The sequence below is a fragment of the Sporothrix schenckii genome (genome assembly GCF_000961545.1).
Source record: "Sporothrix schenckii 1099-18 chromosome Unknown Cont38, whole genome shotgun sequence".
Lineage (NCBI taxonomy): Eukaryota > Fungi > Ascomycota > Sordariomycetes > Ophiostomatales > Ophiostomataceae > Sporothrix > Sporothrix schenckii.
This window is the reverse complement of record NW_015971139.1, coordinates 17,708-39,478: the sequence shown is the minus strand read 5'-3', so window position 1 is coordinate 39,478 and position 21,771 is coordinate 17,708. Positions and strand designations below refer to the sequence as shown.

At 52.1% G+C, this 21,771-nt stretch overlaps 4 protein-coding genes across 4 annotated transcripts; 1 reads left to right on the top strand and 3 right to left on the bottom strand.

Moving 5' to 3' along the window:
• Positions 1-520: 520 nt before the first annotated feature.
• On the bottom strand, positions 521-1,274 carry SPSK_06580 (uncharacterized protein; the record flags this gene model as incomplete). The annotated part of the gene is made up of 2 exons (XM_016733282.1): positions 521-921; positions 1,001-1,274. The coding sequence occupies 2 exons, from the start codon at positions 1,272-1,274 to the stop codon at positions 521-523; spliced, it is 675 nt and encodes a 224-aa protein (XP_016591727.1).
• Positions 1,275-1,846: 572 nt separating this feature from the next.
• Positions 1,847-2,569, bottom strand: SPSK_06596 (redoxin domain-containing protein; the record flags this gene model as incomplete). Its single annotated transcript, XM_016733298.1, has 2 exons — positions 1,847-2,270; positions 2,346-2,569. 2 exons carry the CDS (start codon positions 2,567-2,569, stop codon positions 1,847-1,849), a joined length of 648 nt encoding a protein of 215 aa, XP_016591726.1.
• A 689-nt stretch (positions 2,570-3,258) lies between these two features.
• Positions 3,259-5,616, top strand: SPSK_05977 (uncharacterized protein; the record flags this gene model as incomplete). The annotated part of the gene is made up of 1 exon (XM_016732685.1): positions 3,259-5,616. The coding sequence occupies one exon, from the start codon at positions 3,259-3,261 to the stop codon at positions 5,614-5,616; it is 2,358 nt and encodes a 785-aa protein (XP_016591725.1).
• Positions 5,617-5,864: 248 nt separating this feature from the next.
• On the bottom strand, positions 5,865-20,486 carry SPSK_05802 (uncharacterized protein; the record flags this gene model as incomplete). Its single annotated transcript, XM_016732513.1, has 2 exons — positions 5,865-20,039; positions 20,130-20,486. 2 exons carry the CDS (start codon positions 20,484-20,486, stop codon positions 5,865-5,867), a joined length of 14,532 nt encoding a protein of 4,843 aa, XP_016591724.1.
• Positions 20,487-21,771: the final 1,285 nt, after the last annotated feature.

Sequence of the window (21,771 nt, the reverse complement as noted above, 5' to 3'; positions counted from 1 at the left end):
TTAGTGTTCTTGTTTATTGTCAACAGTGTTTGTTTCTTCATCGTTTTTTTTTTTTCATTCCGTGGGAGTTTTTATTTCTTGCAATTTTTTTTTTTAAAAAAAAACACGACAACGGTAGACAAAAAGAATACAATATCAATGAGAATAACATTTTCCTACACACAAAATCAAAATGAGCGTACCATATTCGACTAAATATGAACCTTTACATAATCATCCATTTCAATTTTGTCAGCATCTAAAGCACTGCATGTACGGCATATGATTGCTTACGTAGCTTACAGCTTCAACAGTCTCACCAAAAGGAACCCAGGCCCGCCAGCCACGGGGAACAACTTCTTTATCTTCGAAGGCATAGAATGTACATATTTTGAGCTTGTATTGCAAACGTGAGATTCATTGCTGTCGTAGCACGGCGCCCGCATCATAAAAAAGAAGAGAGTATGTAAACGTAATTCTAGCAAAAAACAGGTGGACAAATAGCCGGTTCCGGCCACAGGCAGCAGCCTCGCCGGCCCAATTATTTCAACAACTTCCACGACGCCGTCTCACTCATGATACGCGAGTACCACTGGTGCAGTTCTTCAATCCAAGGCGGCATAGGGCTTTTGTTGCCGGCAATCTTGCCCTCGCTGGAAAAGAAGACACTCTTGAGGCTCAACTCGACCTGCTCGTGGGCCTTGTCGACAGTGGCGCTAATAATGAAGATGCCGTCCGAAGCGCGCGGTCCTTTTGTGCGGGGCGTATCGCCAGCACGCACGGTAATAGAGGTAGGTGTCTTTTCGAGAACTTCGAAATGGTCAACGAGTTGTGTGCCCTTGTCGTAGGTGCTCGTCTGAAGCTGCTCAGTGTCCCAGAGCTGGGTGGCAGTCTCGGGACCACGGTACTTGTACTCGAGGTACTTCCGCTGTATGGCAAAGCCTGTAGAAAAAGGAAATGAAAATATCAGCAATCAAGTTGCCAAAACAACGGCGATATGTAAATGTTAGATCGAACGCACCCCAACCACCCCAGACGCCACGGCAGAACTCGAGGGCCAAGTCGCCATCTTTTTTCAATAGCTCCGGTCTTATCTTGTCGAGGGGAACACGCTTGACACAAATGTCTTGGGTTGCGGGGTTGCGCGATGGGTTCTGCTTCTTGTAGACACTGGACGACCAGACGGGGTCCGCCGCGGGGAGGGGGGAGATAACCGGGTTGCGGGTAGCCAGGTAGGCGGCGACAGTCGACGTGCCGAGTAGTCCTGTGAGGACTGTTGTACGAACGAGGCCCATGTTGGAGTGTTTGTATGTGTCGTGTGAAGGGTCTTGAGACGTGTGATCGAGGTCGAGGTCGTGTCGTGAAGCGAAGTGTGGCGGGGAAACTGGAAGCGTCAGATTGGCTGGACGCGGAACGGCCCAAAGAGCACAGCCCAAAAAAGGCGCGAGGAAGATTTTGGTGCTAGTCCATAACGGGAAGCGTTGAATATGGCAGGCCGTGCTGCGGGAACCCTGCATCTGAAATCTAGGCACTAACTAGGCGATTGGATGGGGCGCCACGGACAACAACGCCCGAACAGACTCACCACGATCGAAAACCGAGGAAACAGCCGTGACAGTATTGCAGGGAACAAATATTGTTGACTGGTGTACTGAGGAAACAGCAGATACTATTCATGGTAAAAAAACGATAGCCACCTCCTGCTCTCACCGAGTCTCAGTTCACCGTGTCTGGCGTTCCTCAGCTAAAACATTTGCTCGTCCTTGATTCGCCGACCTCCGGCGTACATCCACCCAAACATGTAAAAGCCAGTGCCTCGGCGCTTGAATAAAACGGGCCATACGACATACCATCATACCCCATACATTTAAAGCGCCTTTGCCCATCCCAGAGCCACCTCCGGATCCAGCCTCGTGGTGTAGTCCGGGTCCACATGAATATTCCGCACAATGCCGTCCTTGTCGACTAGCAGTGTGGTCGGGACGGGGACTTCAAATGAATCGTCGCCATTACGACCCGGCAGGTTGTGGCCGAACTTATCAAAGACCGGCCGGAGCGCGTCAGGTTGCTTCCAGACAATACCGAGTTGTCGTGCAAACCCGTTGCCAACGTCCGAGAGAACAGTAAACTTGAGCTCCAGCTTTTCCGTTGCTGTCAAGGACGTGTCTGGCAACTCTGGGGAGATGGCAACCAAGGTGACGCCCAGGTGAGCAAAATCGTCGATATGGGCTTGGAGATGGCGGAGGGCAATATTGCAGAAAGGGCACCATGATCCACGGTAGAAAGTTATCCTGAGGAAGATGAGTGTTAGCTTGGATGGTATGTAAAGAAAAAAAATTGCAAATGTCCTACAACGCAGAACTTACAGAAGCGCTCCTGTTGACAGCAGCTCTTTTAACGACACCGACTTCCCAAGGGCATCCTGGAGTTCGAACTCGGGGAGTCGTTGCCCTTCCTTGACGACGGCGCTGCGGTCAAACTTGGAAATGATGTCGTTACGTGACGCGATAATCGGTCCCTTGGCGAAATCAGGAGCATGCTCGTGAAAGTTGGACCAAGTGGCCGAGCATTCCTCAGTGACGTTGGGCATGGTCAACAGGGAATTCTTCTGTTTTTTCCTTTTTCTTCTTTTTTTAAGAGAATATAAAATGTTGTTTTTCACTGTGCTGGAGGATAGGGAAGAGGACTTGGGGACTTGGGTTGAAGGAAAGGTGGCTTTTTGGGGTCATCGTGCTGGTATTTATGTCGTTTTGCTATCACATATGGACGTGTCTGTGGTGGACAGGCGCTGTCTTACGGCTGTGGCGGCCCGGATATGCATTCACTCGGATATATCCCGTAATGCAGAACCGAACGGAAATGCAACCGACGACCAGCATACAGAAGTGTAGGATTTCCTCGTCAAACAGGGCAGACGCAGAGCGTGTACCTTGACGCGCCTTGTGAGGGCTTTTTGGTTACTTGACAAAAGGCGCTAGAGAGGTGCCTTGTTCGGTACGAAATACAGCGCTGCACTTTGGAAATTTGACCACTCTCGGTTCGCAGCCCGTCGGACTTTTTCGCACGAACTCGGACGAACCAGTTTGGATCTGTGACACGACAGTGCCTGTGATCGATATGCACCAGAATTTCTTGCCCATCCCGAATTACTGCACGACAAACCTAAATTACCATCTTGGGAACAATTGTATAACGTGAGAGAGTGCATTCTTAAAGGCCCCTACTCGCTTTTACAACCCACATTATTTGGTGCAGTCACTTTCTTGACGCCCTACAGAAATGACCGACCGCGACCAGACAACGCCGCAGAAACGCATGCGGCTAGGCACGCGCAGCTGCGCCGAATGCCGCCGCCGAAAGGTCCGCTGTGTTTTCCAAGAAGAGAGTGCAGTATGTGTGGCCTGCATGTTGCATGGTGTGACATGCCGAGCTCAGCAACCTGCCACTGCGCTGATTCCTGCACCCAAGACAGCCCGCACCGCTAACATCGACAACGGATCAACTCGGACCGGAGAAGAAGGTTCCTCATTGGCCCTGTTACAGAAGCTTGATGAGATGGAGTCGATGATCAAAGAAATCCGAGGCAGTGGTGCACTGACCGGGGCATCAACTGCCGCTACGGGGTCAAAGTCGCTTTCGTCCGGGATCTCGGATGAGCTCGAGGAAGCTGAACGGCGACGTCTTTTATCCACAGCCAGCACAACACCATCGCCTTCGAATTCCGGCCTCGAACCAAATAGAGCGAAAACGGCACATCACAGTGCCACCGATGCCCTCAATGCCTTTGGCAACACACCGTTGGTGACGCTCTTCCGGGAAGCATTACGCTTACCCGAAAATCACGGAAGCTCCCATGGAGCAGCAGCAAAATTCTCAACGTCCCCTGAGCTACCAACCAAGGGGCCGGCACTCTTTCAGCAGCCTTGTGTGACAGGATTTTCCCGCAGCATGCTGCTAACCGACGCGTGCCTTCGTGCGGTTGTGGATGCAACAACCTCGTGTTTTGCCGTCTTTCCACCCTGCGCCCTTTTCCAGCAACCGGCAGCACACCACACTCCTGCTGTAAGACCAACCATGTTGAATACGGCAGATGCAGCAACGGCGACTGCCGATATCCGCGTTGCTCTATGGTCCGACAACCTCGACGCAGCGGCCAAGGCCGTGGTTTTGGTTGCGCTATGTTTGTACGAGCTACCTCAGTCGTGGACTGCCCAGTACACCGAGCTCGCTGACACGCGGTCCCTGATTGATATTTACCGGCGCCAAGCGGCACGGATGCTTTCGATATCATCAGAAAATGGTAACTGCACACGCGATGGTGTGGAGGCGCGATGTCTCCAAGTCAAACTGCATGTAGACCTTGGCCTGCCGCGCAGGGCGTGGCTTACCGCTCGCAAAGCGGTCAGTGACTGTCTCATCCTTGGGTATCACCGTGCCGGCCGCCAGGGCAAACCGCATGAGCAGACTCTGTGGAATTTTGCTGTACACATAGAGCGGGAAGCATCCATGATTTTGGGAATGCCGTCGTCGATTTGCAGCCACGCCAAGTACCTTCTTCCGATCTTGCCGATGGATGACACAAGTTTGATACCCGAGTTTCGTCTTCTGCACGAGATGACGTCCCTTCTGGGCGCTGTGATAGACCACTACCAGGTCATTATGGCTCCGCCACCACCAGGTGTCGTCACAACAGACAATCTTGGACCAAACTATGCAAAGACATTCGAGTTGGACCAGGCATGGGAGTCCTGTCGGCAAATTATGCCGGCAGGCTTTTGGCTTGAAGATCATACGTCACCTGCGATCCGCGACCTCAGCTTCGTTGACGTATCCATACGCCAGAACATCAAGATGCGCTACTACATCATCGGTCGTCATATCCATCTTCCGTATGTTCTCAAGGCTAAAAATGACCGGCGATATATGTACAGTCGAACTACCTGCCTCGACGCATCACGCGAGATTATTGCCGCGTACCAGGTAATTCGTAACCGGGGAAACGAAACCTGGTCTCCATGCGGACTGATTGATTTCGAGACTTTCTCAGCTGCAATGGTCCTGGCATTGGCCATGCTCCAGGACTCTAGTTCACGTCGCGCAGGTGGGTCTCGCGAACGAACCCGCCAGGAAGAAGAAGACTACAACCTTCTTGTCGACCTGTCTCTCTCACTCCGCAAGACTCATCTTCTTAGGGGAAGCTGTACCGTCGCCCATCGGGCCGCCGATGTGATGGATATTATTCTTCCCATTCTCCAAGGACAATATCGGCGGTCAACCCAGGTCGGTGCAATATCGAGCACCACAACGGCCGATCACGACATAAACATTCCCTTTTTTGGGCGATTGCGAGTGACATTTTCCCATGTGGATGTTGACGAGTCACTGAACCAGTCATTGTCGCCGTTTTCCGTACCGCAAACGCAGGCATTGGACGGAACGGACTCGTCCGCCACATCGCAACTTGCACGAATACCCTATGCCGAACCGCCTCCGGTTATTGAGTTTGGTGTGCCCTTTTGCAATCTCGACTTCCATAACAATTTTGATTTTGACTTGGAATTGAACGCAGACTGGATGGATGGCACTGATACGGGCATATACGATTGGACCACAATGCTAGCCCCGGGGCTGGCATAAAGTTTACGTATTGACAGGCTTGTTGATTTGTTGATATGCTACATCAACTACGAGCATGAGTCAAAATACTGGATATTTGCCGCCAATACTATTTTCTTGGTCGTATTTTTTTGAATTTTTGTTTGTGGACAGAACTTAGATGAAAGAAGACGTACATGATTTGTACGATGGGATCTAAACACACCGACAAAATGTAGAAGGAAAATACATTCAATGACCAAAAAAGAAAAGAAGAAAACGCCCCTTGCCTAAGTCTGTGCAATCATGTCAGACAATGTAGCAGCAAACGCGTCGACTATGCTAACAATCAAATTGCCATCACCTCTCGCGAGGTCCTCGTCACAACTGACATCAACACTAATGCTCCCACTGCGAACAACGACATTAAGGTAGATATTTTCTGGTGCAAGCCACGATGTATCAACGCTTTCCACCGTAGATTGTATATCACTGTGTGCCACAGTCGTCGTGAAATATTCCGATGCAAGGGGCTCACCAAGATGATATCGCTGGAGACCTTGGTTGCATCCCTGGGCATTGCCATTTGTTGAAGTGTCCTTGTCAGCGCCAGAAAAGAGAATGTTGATGTGTGTGTTGTATGGAGCAGCCAACATGTGGAGGTCGTCCGCCTGCGCAAACTTGGTTAACGCGGCTAGATGGTCTTGAACTGCTCGGAGTGGCTGCAGGTCTCCTTTCAAATCGATGCTTACGGGGACCACTGCCATTGTGGGTATGGTCTTATCGGTGAGCTCTAAAGTTTGAGCGCCATCAGGTGATGAGAGTGAACGGGCAGAGTAGTTCACGCCGAATGTAGGCCGAACGCGATCAGTAATTTGGCCCAGGGCACACGCATAGGACGCAATGATCGCTGAGGACGTTTGCATTCTGTTTGCGGTGGCGCTCGTAGAAGCAACGTCTGGGTAGCTGGCCCTGAAATGGAAGCCCAGAGGAGCTGTGGAGACGGTGGTCGACGACAATGCAGTTGGCCGGATGATGGTGTCCTGAGAACCAGAAAGATAGCGTTTCCAGTATGCCTGCTCTGCAGTGAAACTGCGGAAACGAAATATTTCATGCATAGCAAACCGAAGCGACGGCTGCGTTGATAGAGATGGGACTCCATCAAACAGACGGAGAAGATCACCCAGTATCATCTTGATGCTCCATGCATCGTAAAGAGAGTGGTGCATACGGAAAACTATGGCCTGGCCATCTGCTGCTTCGAGAAAGGACAGACGGGATGGAGGAGAACGGAGATCGGACGGCAAATTGTTGGTCTCGCGCACGTACGTCTCAACTAGACTCTTAATTGTGACCTTGTCGTCACGCAGAGTGGTGAAGCGAGCTGCTGGAGACATGGTTGTGTTGAACGTCACCTGGACCAGACCAGGGACAATGCTGTTCTGAGGGGCAACAATCGTGGTTCGCAAAATATCATGCGCGCAGCAAAGTGACGTCCAAGCATTCGCAGCTTTTTCCACGCTGATGGACTTGCCATCAGAGACGCGGTACACCCAAGGCGCCTCGAAAAACCGCTTGCCACTGTGCAACCAGTGCTGGAGTGTGTGCTTTTGGCCGGCAAGAACAGGAAGCACAGACTGGATTTGATCGACGGACTGAAGGCCAAGGATTTCTGCAGCCAATGACTTTGCGAGCGGTTCGTCTTTGATTACTTGTCTCTCTGGCAGTGGTGACGGAAGCTGCTGACTTTCATCCTCGGTGTAATTTTCGATAGCCGAGTGCTCTCGGACGATACTCTCGATACTGGCGCCTTTCATGATATCAAATACGCTGACGTGGACGTTAAAGTTTTTCTTGAGCATATTTGAGAAGCGGATGGCCGAGATCGAGTCCAGTCCGACATTGATGAGCTTGGTGGCATATCCAACCTTGCCGCGGATGCGTGAGCCGACAACCTTCATTGCCAGCTGCAAAACCGACTCTGCAAGTTCAGTTGACCCTTTTATGTCCACGTTCACGTCCGAACCATGTCTCTGGCTCCCACTGCATCCATGTCCATTCACCATGGTTGGGAAACTCGTAGAGATATCAGGATCCAGGGCCACGGAATGTAAGCTGGCCGATGCCAAGTAGTGAAGTGCGGCTGCTAACTGGCTGCCAAGGCGCTGCGTGGCATCTTCGCTAACCTTAGTACGCAACGCACCATGGAGAACGCCGTCATGAATTCGGAAGCTTGAAATGAAGGGGTAGTCGTCGTACATTGGCTCCTTTTCAGTATTACTAGGGACAGTCTGCGCATCGGTGCCAACAGGTAGAATATATTGTTCGTCGGCAGTGGCTGATGATGTGTCCACGGAGACATCGCCATCAAACACAAATAAACTCTGGAACAGACCGGCAGACGTATCGATCCCATCAGATCTCGACGATCGCCAGGCTGTCTGCACTTCACGTAGAGACGCCATGCCATTCGGTCCACGAGCCTGGTCGCCAAGGCGTTGCAACTGTGACAGCGCGTCTGCGATATTCACGTTAGGGCCAAGCCGAAGACGCATGGGAATTGTGTTGATAGTTGGACCCATGACTACAGCCTCATCTCCGGTGATAGTTACATCGTCGCTGGTTGTCGTGATCACCTCCCCAAAGACCATATCGACGTGGCTGTAGAGTCGCTCACAAAGAACCTTGGCCCATGAAAGCTGTAGTGCTGTCTTGAGAGCTACGTTGGCTTTGCGGCAGGTCGTTTGGAGGGCAGATAGAATGTCAGTGCCCACAATAAAATGAAAGGACGACGATGCATGTCGCTGTTGTGTAAAAGTCACGCCATCACTGGACACCACCACCGGAACATAGTTGTAATCCTGAACAGTGTTTACCCAAAATGCAACTGCGGTCCGTTGGGCCACGTAGACTTGCTTTGCAAAGGGGCGGTAGAGGAACGGCCGCTGTTTCTCGGCTTTTGCAATGGTGCCCGATAAGTGGTGTGCATAATTCTCACTAAGAAGACGCCATAGAGCGCGGATGGAGTTGGCATCGTAGAGTGCGTGATGGATGTGCAGTCGGATGATACCGGAAGCTGAGACCTGCCAATCCACAAGATCACTCACTTGGGTCGACGAGACGATGCCGACCCATGGCGTATTTTGGTTGTCTGTCAATATAAACCGGGTACGGAGAATCTCACAAGAGAGCACTGTGTCTCGTACAGCATCGAAAAAATGTGAAAACGCCGGTGCGTCCAGTTGACACGCAGACGCAGATATCTGCTTGCTGTGCGTGTATGTGTAAGCTTGATCGGCAAGAGCGAGTGACGCGCTAAGCATGCCTTCCTGGAGCGGTGTAGCAACAAAGAGGAGATCGCGGGCCACTTCGTGCAAAGTATCTTCAAAGTCAGGACCCATATCGACAACGGGAACGACGTCATTGTCCTCGGATTTTAGACTTGCGCCTTGGTTCCTGGTAGCGCAAACAAGAGAAGCAACGCCTTGTAAGGTGCGTGAGCTCAAAACGGCATTGGGAGTGATCTTAGTTCCCTCCAACTTGTTCAACATCTTGACAAAAGGTAGCACGTTGATGGAATCGAGGCCGAGTCGATATAGAGAGGCCTCCAACGGGACGTCTTCTTCGGACAGGTGAAGTAGTCGACAAGCAACAGAACGGACGGAGCCAAGAGACGACTGGGTGTACTGAGTTCCATTTTGAACAGAGGCGGCGATCGAAATGGTTTTGGGATTGGTAATTTGTGAATCGTTATTCTCAGTGGCTGATCCTGCATTGACTGGCACAAATTGGTCAACAGTGGCGTCATTTCTGGCGGCATTCTCCACCACAATCTCGAATAGACGACCTGCATGGTCAAGCTGTGTCTTATCCAAGACTCCTCCGGACGCTAATAGTAATTCGATTCGCCCCTCCGAGTGGATCTCAACGTCGATGGCCAAGGCCATATCTGTCATTGCGTTTGCTGGAAGAGCACGCATGATCGCTGGCGCGGAGGCATCGTCGGAGGTGTCGTCAATAAAATTGACAGTTAGGAGGCTATCAAAAAGCTTCTCGTCGACGCCGGCCCATCGCTGGATTTGGTCTGCGGTGATAAATGGCATATCTCCTTGACTGACGTCTGCATGGTTCTGCTCAACACGAGCCGCAAGGTGCCGCAGTGTCTCTCCAGGGTCCGTTATCAACAAAGCATGCACCACCGTATTGATACAAGGTCCCACAAGGCTGTCCATGTCTTCAGCAACTTGGGGAAGCAGTGTGCGGAAAGATGTAGTGTAGCCGTAGACAATAGAAGAAGAGCCGGGCGTTAAGCTAGCCAGAACAAGGACAGTGGCCAGCTGGAATGCTGATGGAAGAGAGACAGACTGCAGTTTTGTCTTCAGCTCGGACACTGTGAAGCTGAGGAGCCGAGTCGCGCGAGCAGTGTCATGTTTAGAAGACTGATTGGACACAAGCGAGTGACATTCAACTCGGCAGGGCGAGATGCCAGCTAGTTTGGCCTGCCAGGTGACTCTAGCCGAATGCATGTGGTGGCTAGGGAGGTCGAGGTGGCTGGCGAGGTATCTGAGAGCTGTCAAGCTGTCGTCCCGACTGGCAGTTACTGGAATGCCACTGGTGATGGCATGATAAGCCTGTTCAATCTTGTTCTTGAGGGCGACAATGGCGGCTCCATCATACAGGGCGTGATGAATCAGTAGCGTCACAAGGCCACTCTCTTCAACACGGAGGCGAAAGGGAGGCCGGGATCCCAAGTGCTCGACCAAGGTAGTGCATTCGTCATTTTCGATTTGGCTGCCTTCTATATCAAATGGAGAAGGTGTGGAGGTCAACACAACCTGAAAGTATTTTCCGTCTCGGTCACGTTGAACAAAACAGGTGCGGAGAATGGCTTCTGATGAAGCAATCTCTCCAGCTGCCTGCTTCCATGCCGTAATGTTAGTTCCAGGTGCCAGCTGGTAGTTAAACCGGGTCACGTAAGGGACTTGTCTTCCATCAGTTATAACCTGGCTGGCATGTCCACTGTACAGCCAATTCAGAGACAGAGATATCAGTACTGATTGTAGAGGTAGGCATGGGAGAATTGCGGCAATGTTGGACGGAACAATGTGGCTGGCACTCGGACCAAGATCATCAAGAGTCAGTTCCTCGACATGCAAACTGCCACTAGCGCTGGATGAGAAGGCCCGCTCAGACGACGACGGTTGGGTTTCTCTGCTGCCGTTGGATGTTGCGGGAGAGTTGAATTTCCGAGAAAGTGAGTGAAGGGATTGCGATGGAGAGATAATATCAGTGAGCATGACATTCACAAAGCCACGGCGCTTGAGTACCGACAGCAGATGCACACCCGACAAACTGTCGATTCCGAGGCTGCGAAGGTTGCTGGATGAAGACACACAGGTGTTGTTTAGTCCATCTAATACTTCTGTAAGGGCAGAGAGAACTTCTTTTTCCGGTCCTGAAAGGGTACCAGACGGACAATCGGCGGCAGTTGAAATCCTTGGGCATTGAATTCCGCTGTCCAGAACGGTATCGGAATTTCGCACCAGATTCTCAATGTGTTTTGTGTCAAGCTTTCCCGAGGCCGCAAGGAAAGGTATTTTGGACAGCCACATCATTTCCGGCACCATATACGCAGGAAGGGCCCTCTGGCAAGCCTTCTCGGCGGCGATCAGTACGTCTCGGTGTGCCTGGCTCGGTGGGGGGGAGAGAATCTCGGCCGGAGCGTCGCGCTCTGCTTTGAAGAGAGAATCAATTTTTCGTGCCACGAGGCCGATGAGCCGTTGGTCCACCACGGCGGCTGTAACATCAAAAGGGCCTTGGTCAGCGATGGCCTTTTTGATGTGTTCCTCAACCTCGCCAATCTCAAAGCGCTGGCCGCGGATCTTTGTTTGCTGATCACGACGACCAAGGAACTCAACGGTGCTATCGTGCATCATGCGCATGATGTCACCCGTACGGTAAATACGCTTTTTTGTGCCATTGATATCCAACAGGGAGGTATCTTGGAAGCTGCGGGCATTTTCGTCGGGGCGATTCAGATAACCCACAGCAACCTGTGGTCCGGAAATACAGAATTCTCCAGGCTGGCCCCTTCGAGCTACAACCTGCTCGTCGCTGTCATTGTTGGATACAAGGAGAAGTGCCTCTAGGCCTGGTAGCGGAAGGCCGAGGTTGCGTGCGTTGGAATGGTGTCCGATGACATGGCTCAAGCAACCCACAGTTGCCTCGGTTGGGCCGTAAAAGTTCATCAAGGCAGCGTTTGACCCGTCTCCGCTGTCATCACCGCCACGCAATTGGTCGAAGAGGGCATGCGATGCCTTTTCGCCGCCAAAGGTCATCACACGAATCGACGGCACATCCGACAATTGCAGGCCAAGTCGCAGCAGAACTGACGGTACGGTGCCCATGTTCGTGATGCCGACAGTGTTTATGACGTGTTGCAAGTTGGCAAAAATACCGTTGCGGTCCTTTCCGATGACGGAGCTGAAGCCAAGGTGCCAGGGCGCGAACATGGTAGTCAGATGTGTATCAAACGCACGGGAGGCCACATTGAGGAATTTGCCTCTGCCGCCGAGGCGTGCCATCTCGGAGTTGGCTTCAGTGAGGCGTTGTGTCATGGCGGCAACGAAATGCAAAAGGCTCTCATTGGCGACCCGCACCCCCTTCGGCTGACCCGTGGAGCCAGACGTGTACAAAAGGTAGCCGCCATCGTCTGACGTGGTGGTGGGGATTGCATCAGTTTCTTGTGAATGACTGGCCCATGACTGAATGGTGGCCAGGCCACTGTTGCCCTCTGGAAGAAGAAACACCGCAGGTACTTTGTTCTGCTCGTTGTCCAGTTCCAGATCCCTCACCAACGTCTCTGTAGTGACAACGACTTTGGCATTTGCATCGCGTATCAAAAGCCGTTTGCGTTCAAGTGGGAGGTCGCCATCAATGGGTAAGTAGACATAGTTGAGCTTGAAAATAGCCAAAATCGCTGCAAGAGATGTGGTGTCGCGCTCAAGATACACGGCCACGACATCCCCAGCTGCAGCACTAGTAAGCGCTATGAGGCGAGAACTGATAGCGTTGACAAGAATCTCCAATTCGCCGAATGTGGTGGCCGCAGTGGAAAGTGAATCATCTTCGCCAAGGAAGATCTCCTCAATAGCTACCCAGTCTGGGTGGTCTGTTGCCTGTTTGGTGACAAGTTCGGCCGGGTTCCGTGCGATTACAGAGCCCACAAGTGTACGTGGCTCACCCACAATCGACACCAGGGCGCGGTCCAGGTGGTTGGCGAGCCGTGACAGCGGTATCCCAGGATGGGCCAGCATTGCGCTGGCTTGGTCGACAATTTGGACTAGGAGAAGATCCAGCATGGATTGTGAGATTCGGCGAGCATCGCCCGTCAACTCAATGGTACCATCGCCTTCAAAGATATTGAGAGCTAAGGGATGCTCGACCTTTAGGGGGAGTGCCACGCCGACTTCATAGAACAGATGTTCGACGCTATTATTGTCCTTGTCGGCATATCCTGCTGCAGGGTGGTAGACGAAAAGTGCCGGGAATGGCTCAGATGCGTTCTCACTGCCCTTATTGACCATCTTTTTGATATCGACTGGGTGCAAGTGATGTGCAAGTGCACCGAGGGAGGAAGCATCGCGGGCCATCTCAGCCCAGAGGGCCAGTGCGCTAGCCGCACATGATCGGATGGCCACCGGGATGGTCGCAATGGCGGGGCCTACAACATGCTGAAGGTCGGTATGTAGAATACGCTGAGACACGGTTTGCCCAAGAACGACGGTCTTGAGCTCCAGAATGGCCGCTAGAACACAGCCAAACGCCGACAGCAGAAGGCGCGACAAGTCTGGTGTGCCGACGTCTGGCGCAGGGGACGCAGGAGATAAAAGGTTGAAGGGGATGACAGTCTTCGCTGACAAGATTGCATGTAGTGGAAGTTGGCGTGAGCCTGTCAGATCAGGAAATGGGGCGTTTACGGCACCGTCCGTCTCGATAAGGCCGCTGAGGTGCTCAGCCCAAGCAGCGGACGCGTCCTGTCGCTGCATGACGGACGGCACGAGCCCCACTTCTAGACCACGTGACATCTGCAAAAGGGGAAGTCCGGAACGGCCCGTATCCGCTGACGGGTCCCGGTACAACTGTGTTACAACATCCAGGAGCATCTTCGAAGACTCACCATCGTAGAGTGAGTGGTGCATACTTAACATGAGCGTCATGGTGGCTGGGGCATAGACAAGTGCCCATGGCGGCCGCGCGCAATCACCACAGAGTGGCGAGAGACGGGTCTGTATTTCGCGTGCATGTGATGCCAAACAGCCTTCAACGTCGACCGTGTCACTGATTTCAGTCCAGTCAACTTCAGTGTCGTGGAGTACAACCTGAAGCACGGTGGCATGGACGCCACGTGTCCGGGCCCACTCGGCTGCGCTGATACTATCTGTGTCTTTTGGAGACAACTGAGATAAAGGAACAAAAGCGGTCCGAAGGATGTCGAAGCGCTTGGTTGCCGCCTCCCATGCGGCACGGAGATGGCTCATATCCGCAAGACCAAGGCGCTTGAGTGTGAAAAGACGATGCGACCAATAAGCCCCGGGCTCAATCATTGTCTCGACAAGAAGAGCTTCTTGGACGGGAGTTGTGGGCAAAATGTACGAAGTATTTGAGGGTCTGAGGGTGCCATACAGGTTCTGAGTGAGCTCGTCTCTTAACACAGAAAACCAGGTGGTACATGTACCAACATTTGTGGTCTCAGTGTTGGCCATTTCACCGACTTCGCCATTTGTCATGGACACTAGCACCACGTCAACAAGCTCGCCCATGGTCTGGCAACGCATGAGTTCGAGCACGCGTATGTCACACTTCAAGCTCCGTCGCAGCGCCCAGGCTAGTTTTGTGATCTGTAGAGAACTGACTCCGTGACCAGCGAGACTGTCATCTGGGTTCAGTGTCTGCAACGGTTGCTTAGGTACAGCCAAATTATCCATGACAGCCTCCACAATGGGCAGTTGCTCCTTGCGCCAAAGTGCGCCATCTTTGATCTCTGCAGACACTCCCGCAAGACCATTCAAATCAGAGTTGCTGTAAATGGATTGCAGTTCCCTGCGATCGACTTTGTTGGACGCCGTACGCGGCATCGTTGAGTCCAGGACGGCAACATGGCCAGGGACCATGTGGGCTGGTAAAACTTCGCGTGCCTTTTTAAAAACCCTGCGGCGGATGCGGGTGGTGTCAAGAGAGTAGTCCAATGTCTCTTTGACTGACACAAAACTAACAATGACTTTGTGGCTAGCGTCACCGTTGGGCCGTGGCAGATATAGCGTCTCGACATGTTCTACGGCAGGTTCTTCCTCCTTGACAAGGGCACAGGCCGCACTGATCTCACTGAGCTCGATGCGAATGCCACTTATCTTAATCAGATCGTCGTTGCGACCGAGAAACTCGAAGCCGTGGTCGTTGAGCCGCACCATGTCGCCTGTTAAGTAAATGCGTTCGCCGATTTGCGGACCACCGTGGATAAACGACTTGGCCGTCTTTGTCTCATCGTTTAAATAGCCCATTCCGAGCTGCACACCACCAAGAGCCAGCTCGCCAACGCCGTACCGGGGCACAAGCTCCCATTTCTTGGCGGTATTGGATCTTTCATCGTTTGGCGAGGTGAACACTTCACGCACCACATATGCCGTGCAAGGCGTTAACGGGAACCCAACATTGGAAGCCTTGGCGCGGTCGCGGCTCTTGCCAGAAAACTGGCGCATAGTTGATACGACGGCATTTTCCGCTGGCCCATAGGTGTTGTATGCCTTTGTGGTGATTTCTGGAGCAGCCCACGCGTCGGCAACGTCCTCTGTCAACTTCTCTCCAATAAATGTGACAACGCGAAGTGTAGATCCTGCCAGGTCACGGACATCAATGCTAGCACCAAATGACGGCGTTAGATGTGCATGTGTGGGAGCCGCAGTCTTGACAAACTCAGAGAACGTGCCCAAGACAAGCTCCCGAGTACCACTGATGACGCTGCCGGCCAATCCCCACGTGTAGAAGAGGTCCTGTACAAACACGTCGAAGCTGTAGGCCGACAGCTGGAGCGTTCGAATCGGGCCACCTGCAACATCATGCTCAACACGCACTTGCAAATCACGCATGGCGTTAGCGGCCGCACGGTGTTGAATCATGACACCCTTGGGCTCACCTGTGGTACCCGACGTCCACAGAAGGTATGCCAGGTCTTGCCCGGTAATTGAGCTAAACGACGAATGCCTAGAGCGAGAGGCAACAGACTTCCGTGGCATCGGCCTGTCTTTTGCCGCATGACCGGCGTAATCATCGACGAAGATGACACGCACGTCGGCCAGACTCTCGTGGGAGAGACATGGCTCCACTAGGGGGAAAGAGCTCCTCGTGGTCAACAGTACCTTGCCTTTTGTCCGAGAAATGAGCGATGTGCGTCTTTGAACTGGCGATGTCTCGTCAATAGGCGACCATGCGGACCCAGCTTTAAGGATGGCCAGGATCGACACATATAGCTCGATGCTGCGATGCATACAGATGGGGATGATATCGGCATCTTCGAGCCGGATAATATTGGCCAAGCCGTTGGCACGGGAATCGAGTTCTGCGTATGTCATATTGATTGGTGGAGCGTCCAGTGACGTGTAGAAACTCAGCGCCAACAGATCTGGTGTGCTGGCGGCCTGGGACTCGAATTGGGCGTGGAGGACGTCGATGCGCTCTTGGTTCTCGCTGTGATCTGTTGGAATTGGAATCGAGCCTTCCACTGACAGAAGTCTGTGTGGGAGTCGTGCCAATAAACTCTGTGCCAGGTCATTTGGCCCGGCGTCCAGTAGCGTTTCTGTGAGTGCAGCGAACTGGTGCACAATGACCCGGGCGCTCGTCTCAGACAAAACATTGTCATGGTATGTGACCTTGAACAGAAGTGCATCACCCTCAGGTACTACCTCTGCAAACACATCCAAGTCATAGCGGATAGGCGCGTGCGTAACCACCGTCCAGGGAACATCTGCCTCAGTCTCGGTTCCGTAGGCCTGAAGTGCTAGAGCCGTATTATAAGGCAGCGCTCGAAACAGTCCAAAGGACATGTGGCGATGGCTTTGCATAAACCTTGCAGTGTCAACAAGGCTGACCAGTAACGCTCCCAGTGTTTGGTTCTCTGGCAGTGCAACACGGCATGGTACAACGGAGAATGTGGGCGCTTCGAATGCTTCGTGTTGACCTGACAAGACACTCCCAAAAACAATTTCTCCTTTGTTCGCCTCTGACCAGACCCCGAGCAGCAGTGACCAGGCTGCTTGCAAGATGGCCAGCGGCGAGGCACCCAAGTTGCGGCTCTTAACTTCTAGAGCAGGCCATGAAATGCTGCTTGGGTACTCAGCTAGCAGCGACTGCTGATCTACCGTTGCCTTGACATTGTCGCCACTCAGGGCATGGAAGCTATCGGTCTCCCAGTCTCGCAAAGAGTCTTGCCAGTAGCGGTCCGTGTCTATGTCTAGATTCTGGGCCCAGTCGAGCACCGAATCCCGCAAAGAGTGTCGCTGCAGGGGTTCGAGTCCGGCGTACTCTCGTGCAATGTCGCTGAGCAGAACCTTAACGGATGCACCGTCACAGAGGCAGTGAGCAATGGAGATGATGACAAGCCCCCTGTCGATTTTGCCTGCGTCGGGTTCAACCAGCTGCACATAATACAGCTTCTGTGCGTCAAAATCCATATTCTCTTGGGCGATCCGAAGCCAGTATTGTGTATTTCCAGTGCCACGCCTGCGCACAACCCGGGTACGGTGGCCTTCCGATCTCTTCCATGCCAAGGGAGTCAGCACGACTTGTGCAAATGGTGACATGTCGTCACTGCATGGCACGATAATACTGCGGTAGACATCATGCCGACTCAGGACGGTGCGAACAGCGACCTCGAAAGAGTCCATTGACACACCCGGTTGCAGTCGGAGGACGGTGCTGCTAATATAGTTTCGACTGTCCATGGCAAAGCTCACAGCCAATTGGCTGGCTGTACTTGTCATTGGCAGCACCATTTCCACGTTGTCCTCTGACATTGAACTCAGTTTCTCCAAAGACGCAGCTGTATGTCGAATAGCAAACATCTCCAATCTCTGCTGCGCTGCCATTTGCCTTTGGCGTAAGCGAGAAGAAATTGAAGCGGACCCAAAAAATACCGAACGGATACTGGCCTCTGGGTCAAGAAGCAGAGACAGTGATGGTTGCAGTTCAAAGTGGATTGATCTTTCTGAGTCATCTTGTCCAAAGTTGCGGTTCCGGATCTCGCGCAATAGCCGCATGGCCCGGAGGCTATCAATGCCAACCAAAGCAAGCTTTGTCGTGGCAGTTAACAGAGGATGGTATTCGTCCCCACCGATTAGGGATGAGAGAATCTTGACTAGCTCAGCTTCCACATGAGCATACTTGGGGTAGTCCAAGTCGTCGACAGCGGTCTGCCCCTGAGATGCGCCTGTACCAGTTGCGGTCGGCTGCCGTAAAGCAATTTCCACGTAGGCGGAAGCAGCTCTGCGATCTACTTTCCCTGATGCGGAGCGAGGCAGGTCAGCGACCTCAAGGATGCGAAATGGTCTCATGTAGTCCGGCAAATGCTGCCTTGCAGCCTCGGCGCAATTGGCACTAACAATGGCAAAATCAAGGCCAGTTGTATGGTCCACCACGACCAGATTCACTACCCTTTCGGAGCCCAAGGATTCGTTTGTGCTACTTTCTCCCTGCGGCATCCAGACACAAGAAAGCGTTTGCTGGACACCGTCCGCCTTGCTTGCCAGGACGCTCTCGATCTCGCCCAGTTCCACACGGCGTCCGCTGAGTTTCACCTGCGCATCCGAGAAGCGGCCAAGAAATTCCACGACAGGCTCGCCTACATCGTTCCAGACTATGCGAGCACGGTCGCCAGTGCGGTACGCTCGGCCCCATTTTTGGTCGTCCACAAAGGCCGCACGAGTTTCGTCGGGGCGATTCAGGTATCCTGCCATACTGACTTGCGGGCCAGTGAGAACTAGTTCACCTACACCGCCCCGGGGTATAGGAATGAGGTCATGACGATTTGCTTCAACAATCAGTATGCCACACGTTGCCAGCGGTGAGCCAATGACAGATCCACGTTGGTCTGCCGGAACGTGCGGCTGGGCCAGTGAGTACATGGCTACTTCTGTTGGTCCATATCCATTGAAGATACCTCTGGGGAGGTCGCAAGTCTTTCTGACCTCGTGCTCGGAAGGGGGTATGTCGGGGTTGTGCTGCGCATAGTTTTGTAGAAGGCGTGCGTTGAGAGTCTCGCCACCGACCATGAGCCCAGTCAAAACAGAGGGGCTAATGAGACTGGCAAAGCTCGGCGTAACATTGGTGATATTGGCTTGTAAAGTTGACAGAACGGCATCGATGTTCTGCATGGTCAGATGTCGCGGAGCACAACACAGCGTCGATCCAGTGCTTAGTGTCCAGAAAATCTCGAAGAGCGAGATATCAAAGGTGGGCGCGGCACCTTGGAACCAGCGCCACGTTCTGCCGTCTTCTGTAATTTTTGCCGAGGGAGAGAAGCCGTAATGCTGACTGAGGGCACTCACTGTACAAGCGGCTGATCGGTGACTAACAACGACACCTTTGGGGAGCCCTGTCGTACCAGACGTGTATATGATGTAGGCAGCACTAGTATCGGATGCCGAGGGTCTATCTAGCAGAGAGCGTTGGGGGACTGTTTTCTCATCACAACCAGACAAAAAGTCGCTCACATTGACCTGTACCAGAGCTGTATCGATGGGCATTTTGTCCCGTATAAGAATGGCCACTGGCTTCAAATCAGCCAAGAGTGCCTCCTGCCTTTCCTTTGGTGCATCCACTGGAAGCGGGCAGAATGCGAGACCGGCCTTGAGAGCGGCGAGGTAACCAACGTACAGCTCTGGACATGGCCCTACGGCCACGGCAATAATCTGGACTTCACGGTGGTCCCCGCTGGCTGCTGCCAAACGAATGAGCTCTGATGCTAGCGCGTTGGCACAGTTGGAGACCTGCTGGTATGTGAATTGCAAGCGTGTGCCAGACTCCAGGTCGGTCAAAAAGTCAATGGCAATTCGATGTGGGATGTCCCGTGCCATCCGCTCGAACCACGAATGCAACAGCACCGGCTTCGCATTACGGGCAGTGCTTCCGTACTGTAGCTTTAGTGCGCTCTCTCCGGGCCACAGTTCAACAGGACATTGTCTTGGAGGCCAATTCAATAAAGATGGTTGCGTCCAAGGCGTGTTCATAGGGCCCGTCTTGTTGTTTTCATTCTCGTTACGGTGGTCGCTATCCTCAATATTTTCAGTGCCGTGCCGTCGCATAAGAATATCTTGCAGCGTTTGGCCCAGTGACAGCAGAGCGGGTTGCGGGATGATATGAGAATGTGCAGCTATCTGCACCTTTCCATCAGAGGTGATATGCAGTTGTATGGCCTAGAATGATTTTATATCAGCGTGCGCTGTCCAAAACCCAAGATCCGTAAATTGCTACGATTGGCTGTGTCTAGAAATTGTCACGCTTACCTTTCCTGGTCCGATGGAAAAGTCTGTAGGCAGATCGTTATCACAGTTTCCATTATAATGAACAATGGACCAGTTGCCGGCAGCCAGCTCGGTTCCATCCATCCGTGCCTCGATAAAGCCACCGTGCGTCGTGTCTTGGATGCACAAGGCCTCGCCTCGTTCGACAGAGATGTAAGAAACGAGTTCCACGAATGCCTGTAGAGCCACAGGCTCGTAGATTGGAAAGCCGAGAGAGCTTGACCAAGTCAACAGTGTCGACGGAGTACCGTCATGTACTCCTGTTTGTTTGGTGTGCAGTGGCCGAAGATGCGTTGCCGACGGCCTTGCTGGCAGGGATGTGGACGATTCGCTATGCATTGTGACTCGTGATTGTCATGTCGTGCCAAAACGCGTTTGTGGAAGTTTGTTAGTTGAGGTGTCGTAATGTCGTGATGATTTGCCACTAAGTATTGTCACGTTGTGTCAAACACGATAACATTAAACAGAAGCAAGCTCCGGTGGTGACTATGGCACCGACCTGCCAACCGTTGTTCGGACAGAAATTTTCCTTTACCTGTGTTCATTTACGTACCACAATTTCATACGGATTTTCTGAGATTTTATTTTCACTAATTATTTTAACACTATTTAAATTTTGTTGGTCCTTCTTCTTTAAATTAAACCCTGTTTATGCAAACTTGTACTGCGTAATATGAATTCAGCTGTGCACGTTCTGGGGCTCCAAACTTGTGTTTGGTCTGCTGCCAGCCGATATCGGAATCCGTCTCCGTGGTTTGTTAGTAGGAATGCTTGAAACATGCTGATCGGATAGATGGAACAAAAGCCATTTCCTTTCTCACATCGAACTTTTGCGCGTCGAACGATAAATTGTTAGCTGAGGCAAAGTGCCAAGTCCCTTGGCTCGTCCGACATCTTTCGTCATGCCGAGCGCAGCTAGTAGCGACAACAATGATATTTTTTGCTTCTTTTCCTGACCTTGCCTCAGGCAGCTGATTAGATTGATAAAATAAGATTGATAAAATAAGATTGAAGATTGATAAAATAAGATTGCTAACGGAGTGGAGCCTGATGGATCATCCTTCCCATTTCAGTCGTCTCCGTTCCCTGTCGAAGCACCTTTTTGGGTTAGCCCAAACTCCCTACTGTGAATACTCAGCCGACATACGCGTGTGGGGGTCCTAAAACCTGGTCGCCCACAATTTGAGCACCGTATAACACAGTGCCATAACATTGGCAGGGTACATTTCGGACCTGATCGGCTGAAAATATCACGGTCCACCTAAGTGTTACGTATTCGATACTTCGCAACGAGTTCAAATGAGTTCAGGAGAATTGAGGGAAATACAGCTGTGGCCAACGCGATACCGCCATTCAGCGTTCGTAATCAAATTTTAAAATGAACTGTTTGAGATTTTACTCTGCACCACATCCATTGGATGGTCTTTTCTCGGCATCGGTTTTGTGTAGCATAAGTATGTGTGCTAGTAAAAATACTAGAACAGAAACAAATGTGTTTTTGACAAGGTAACAACTAAAGATTTGTAGTGGACGCCGTACTTGCAAACGCCTCTACTTGAACACACGCTGTGCAACACGAAGTTAAACAACTATACGTGACTGTAACATAGGTTGTTCAAATAGG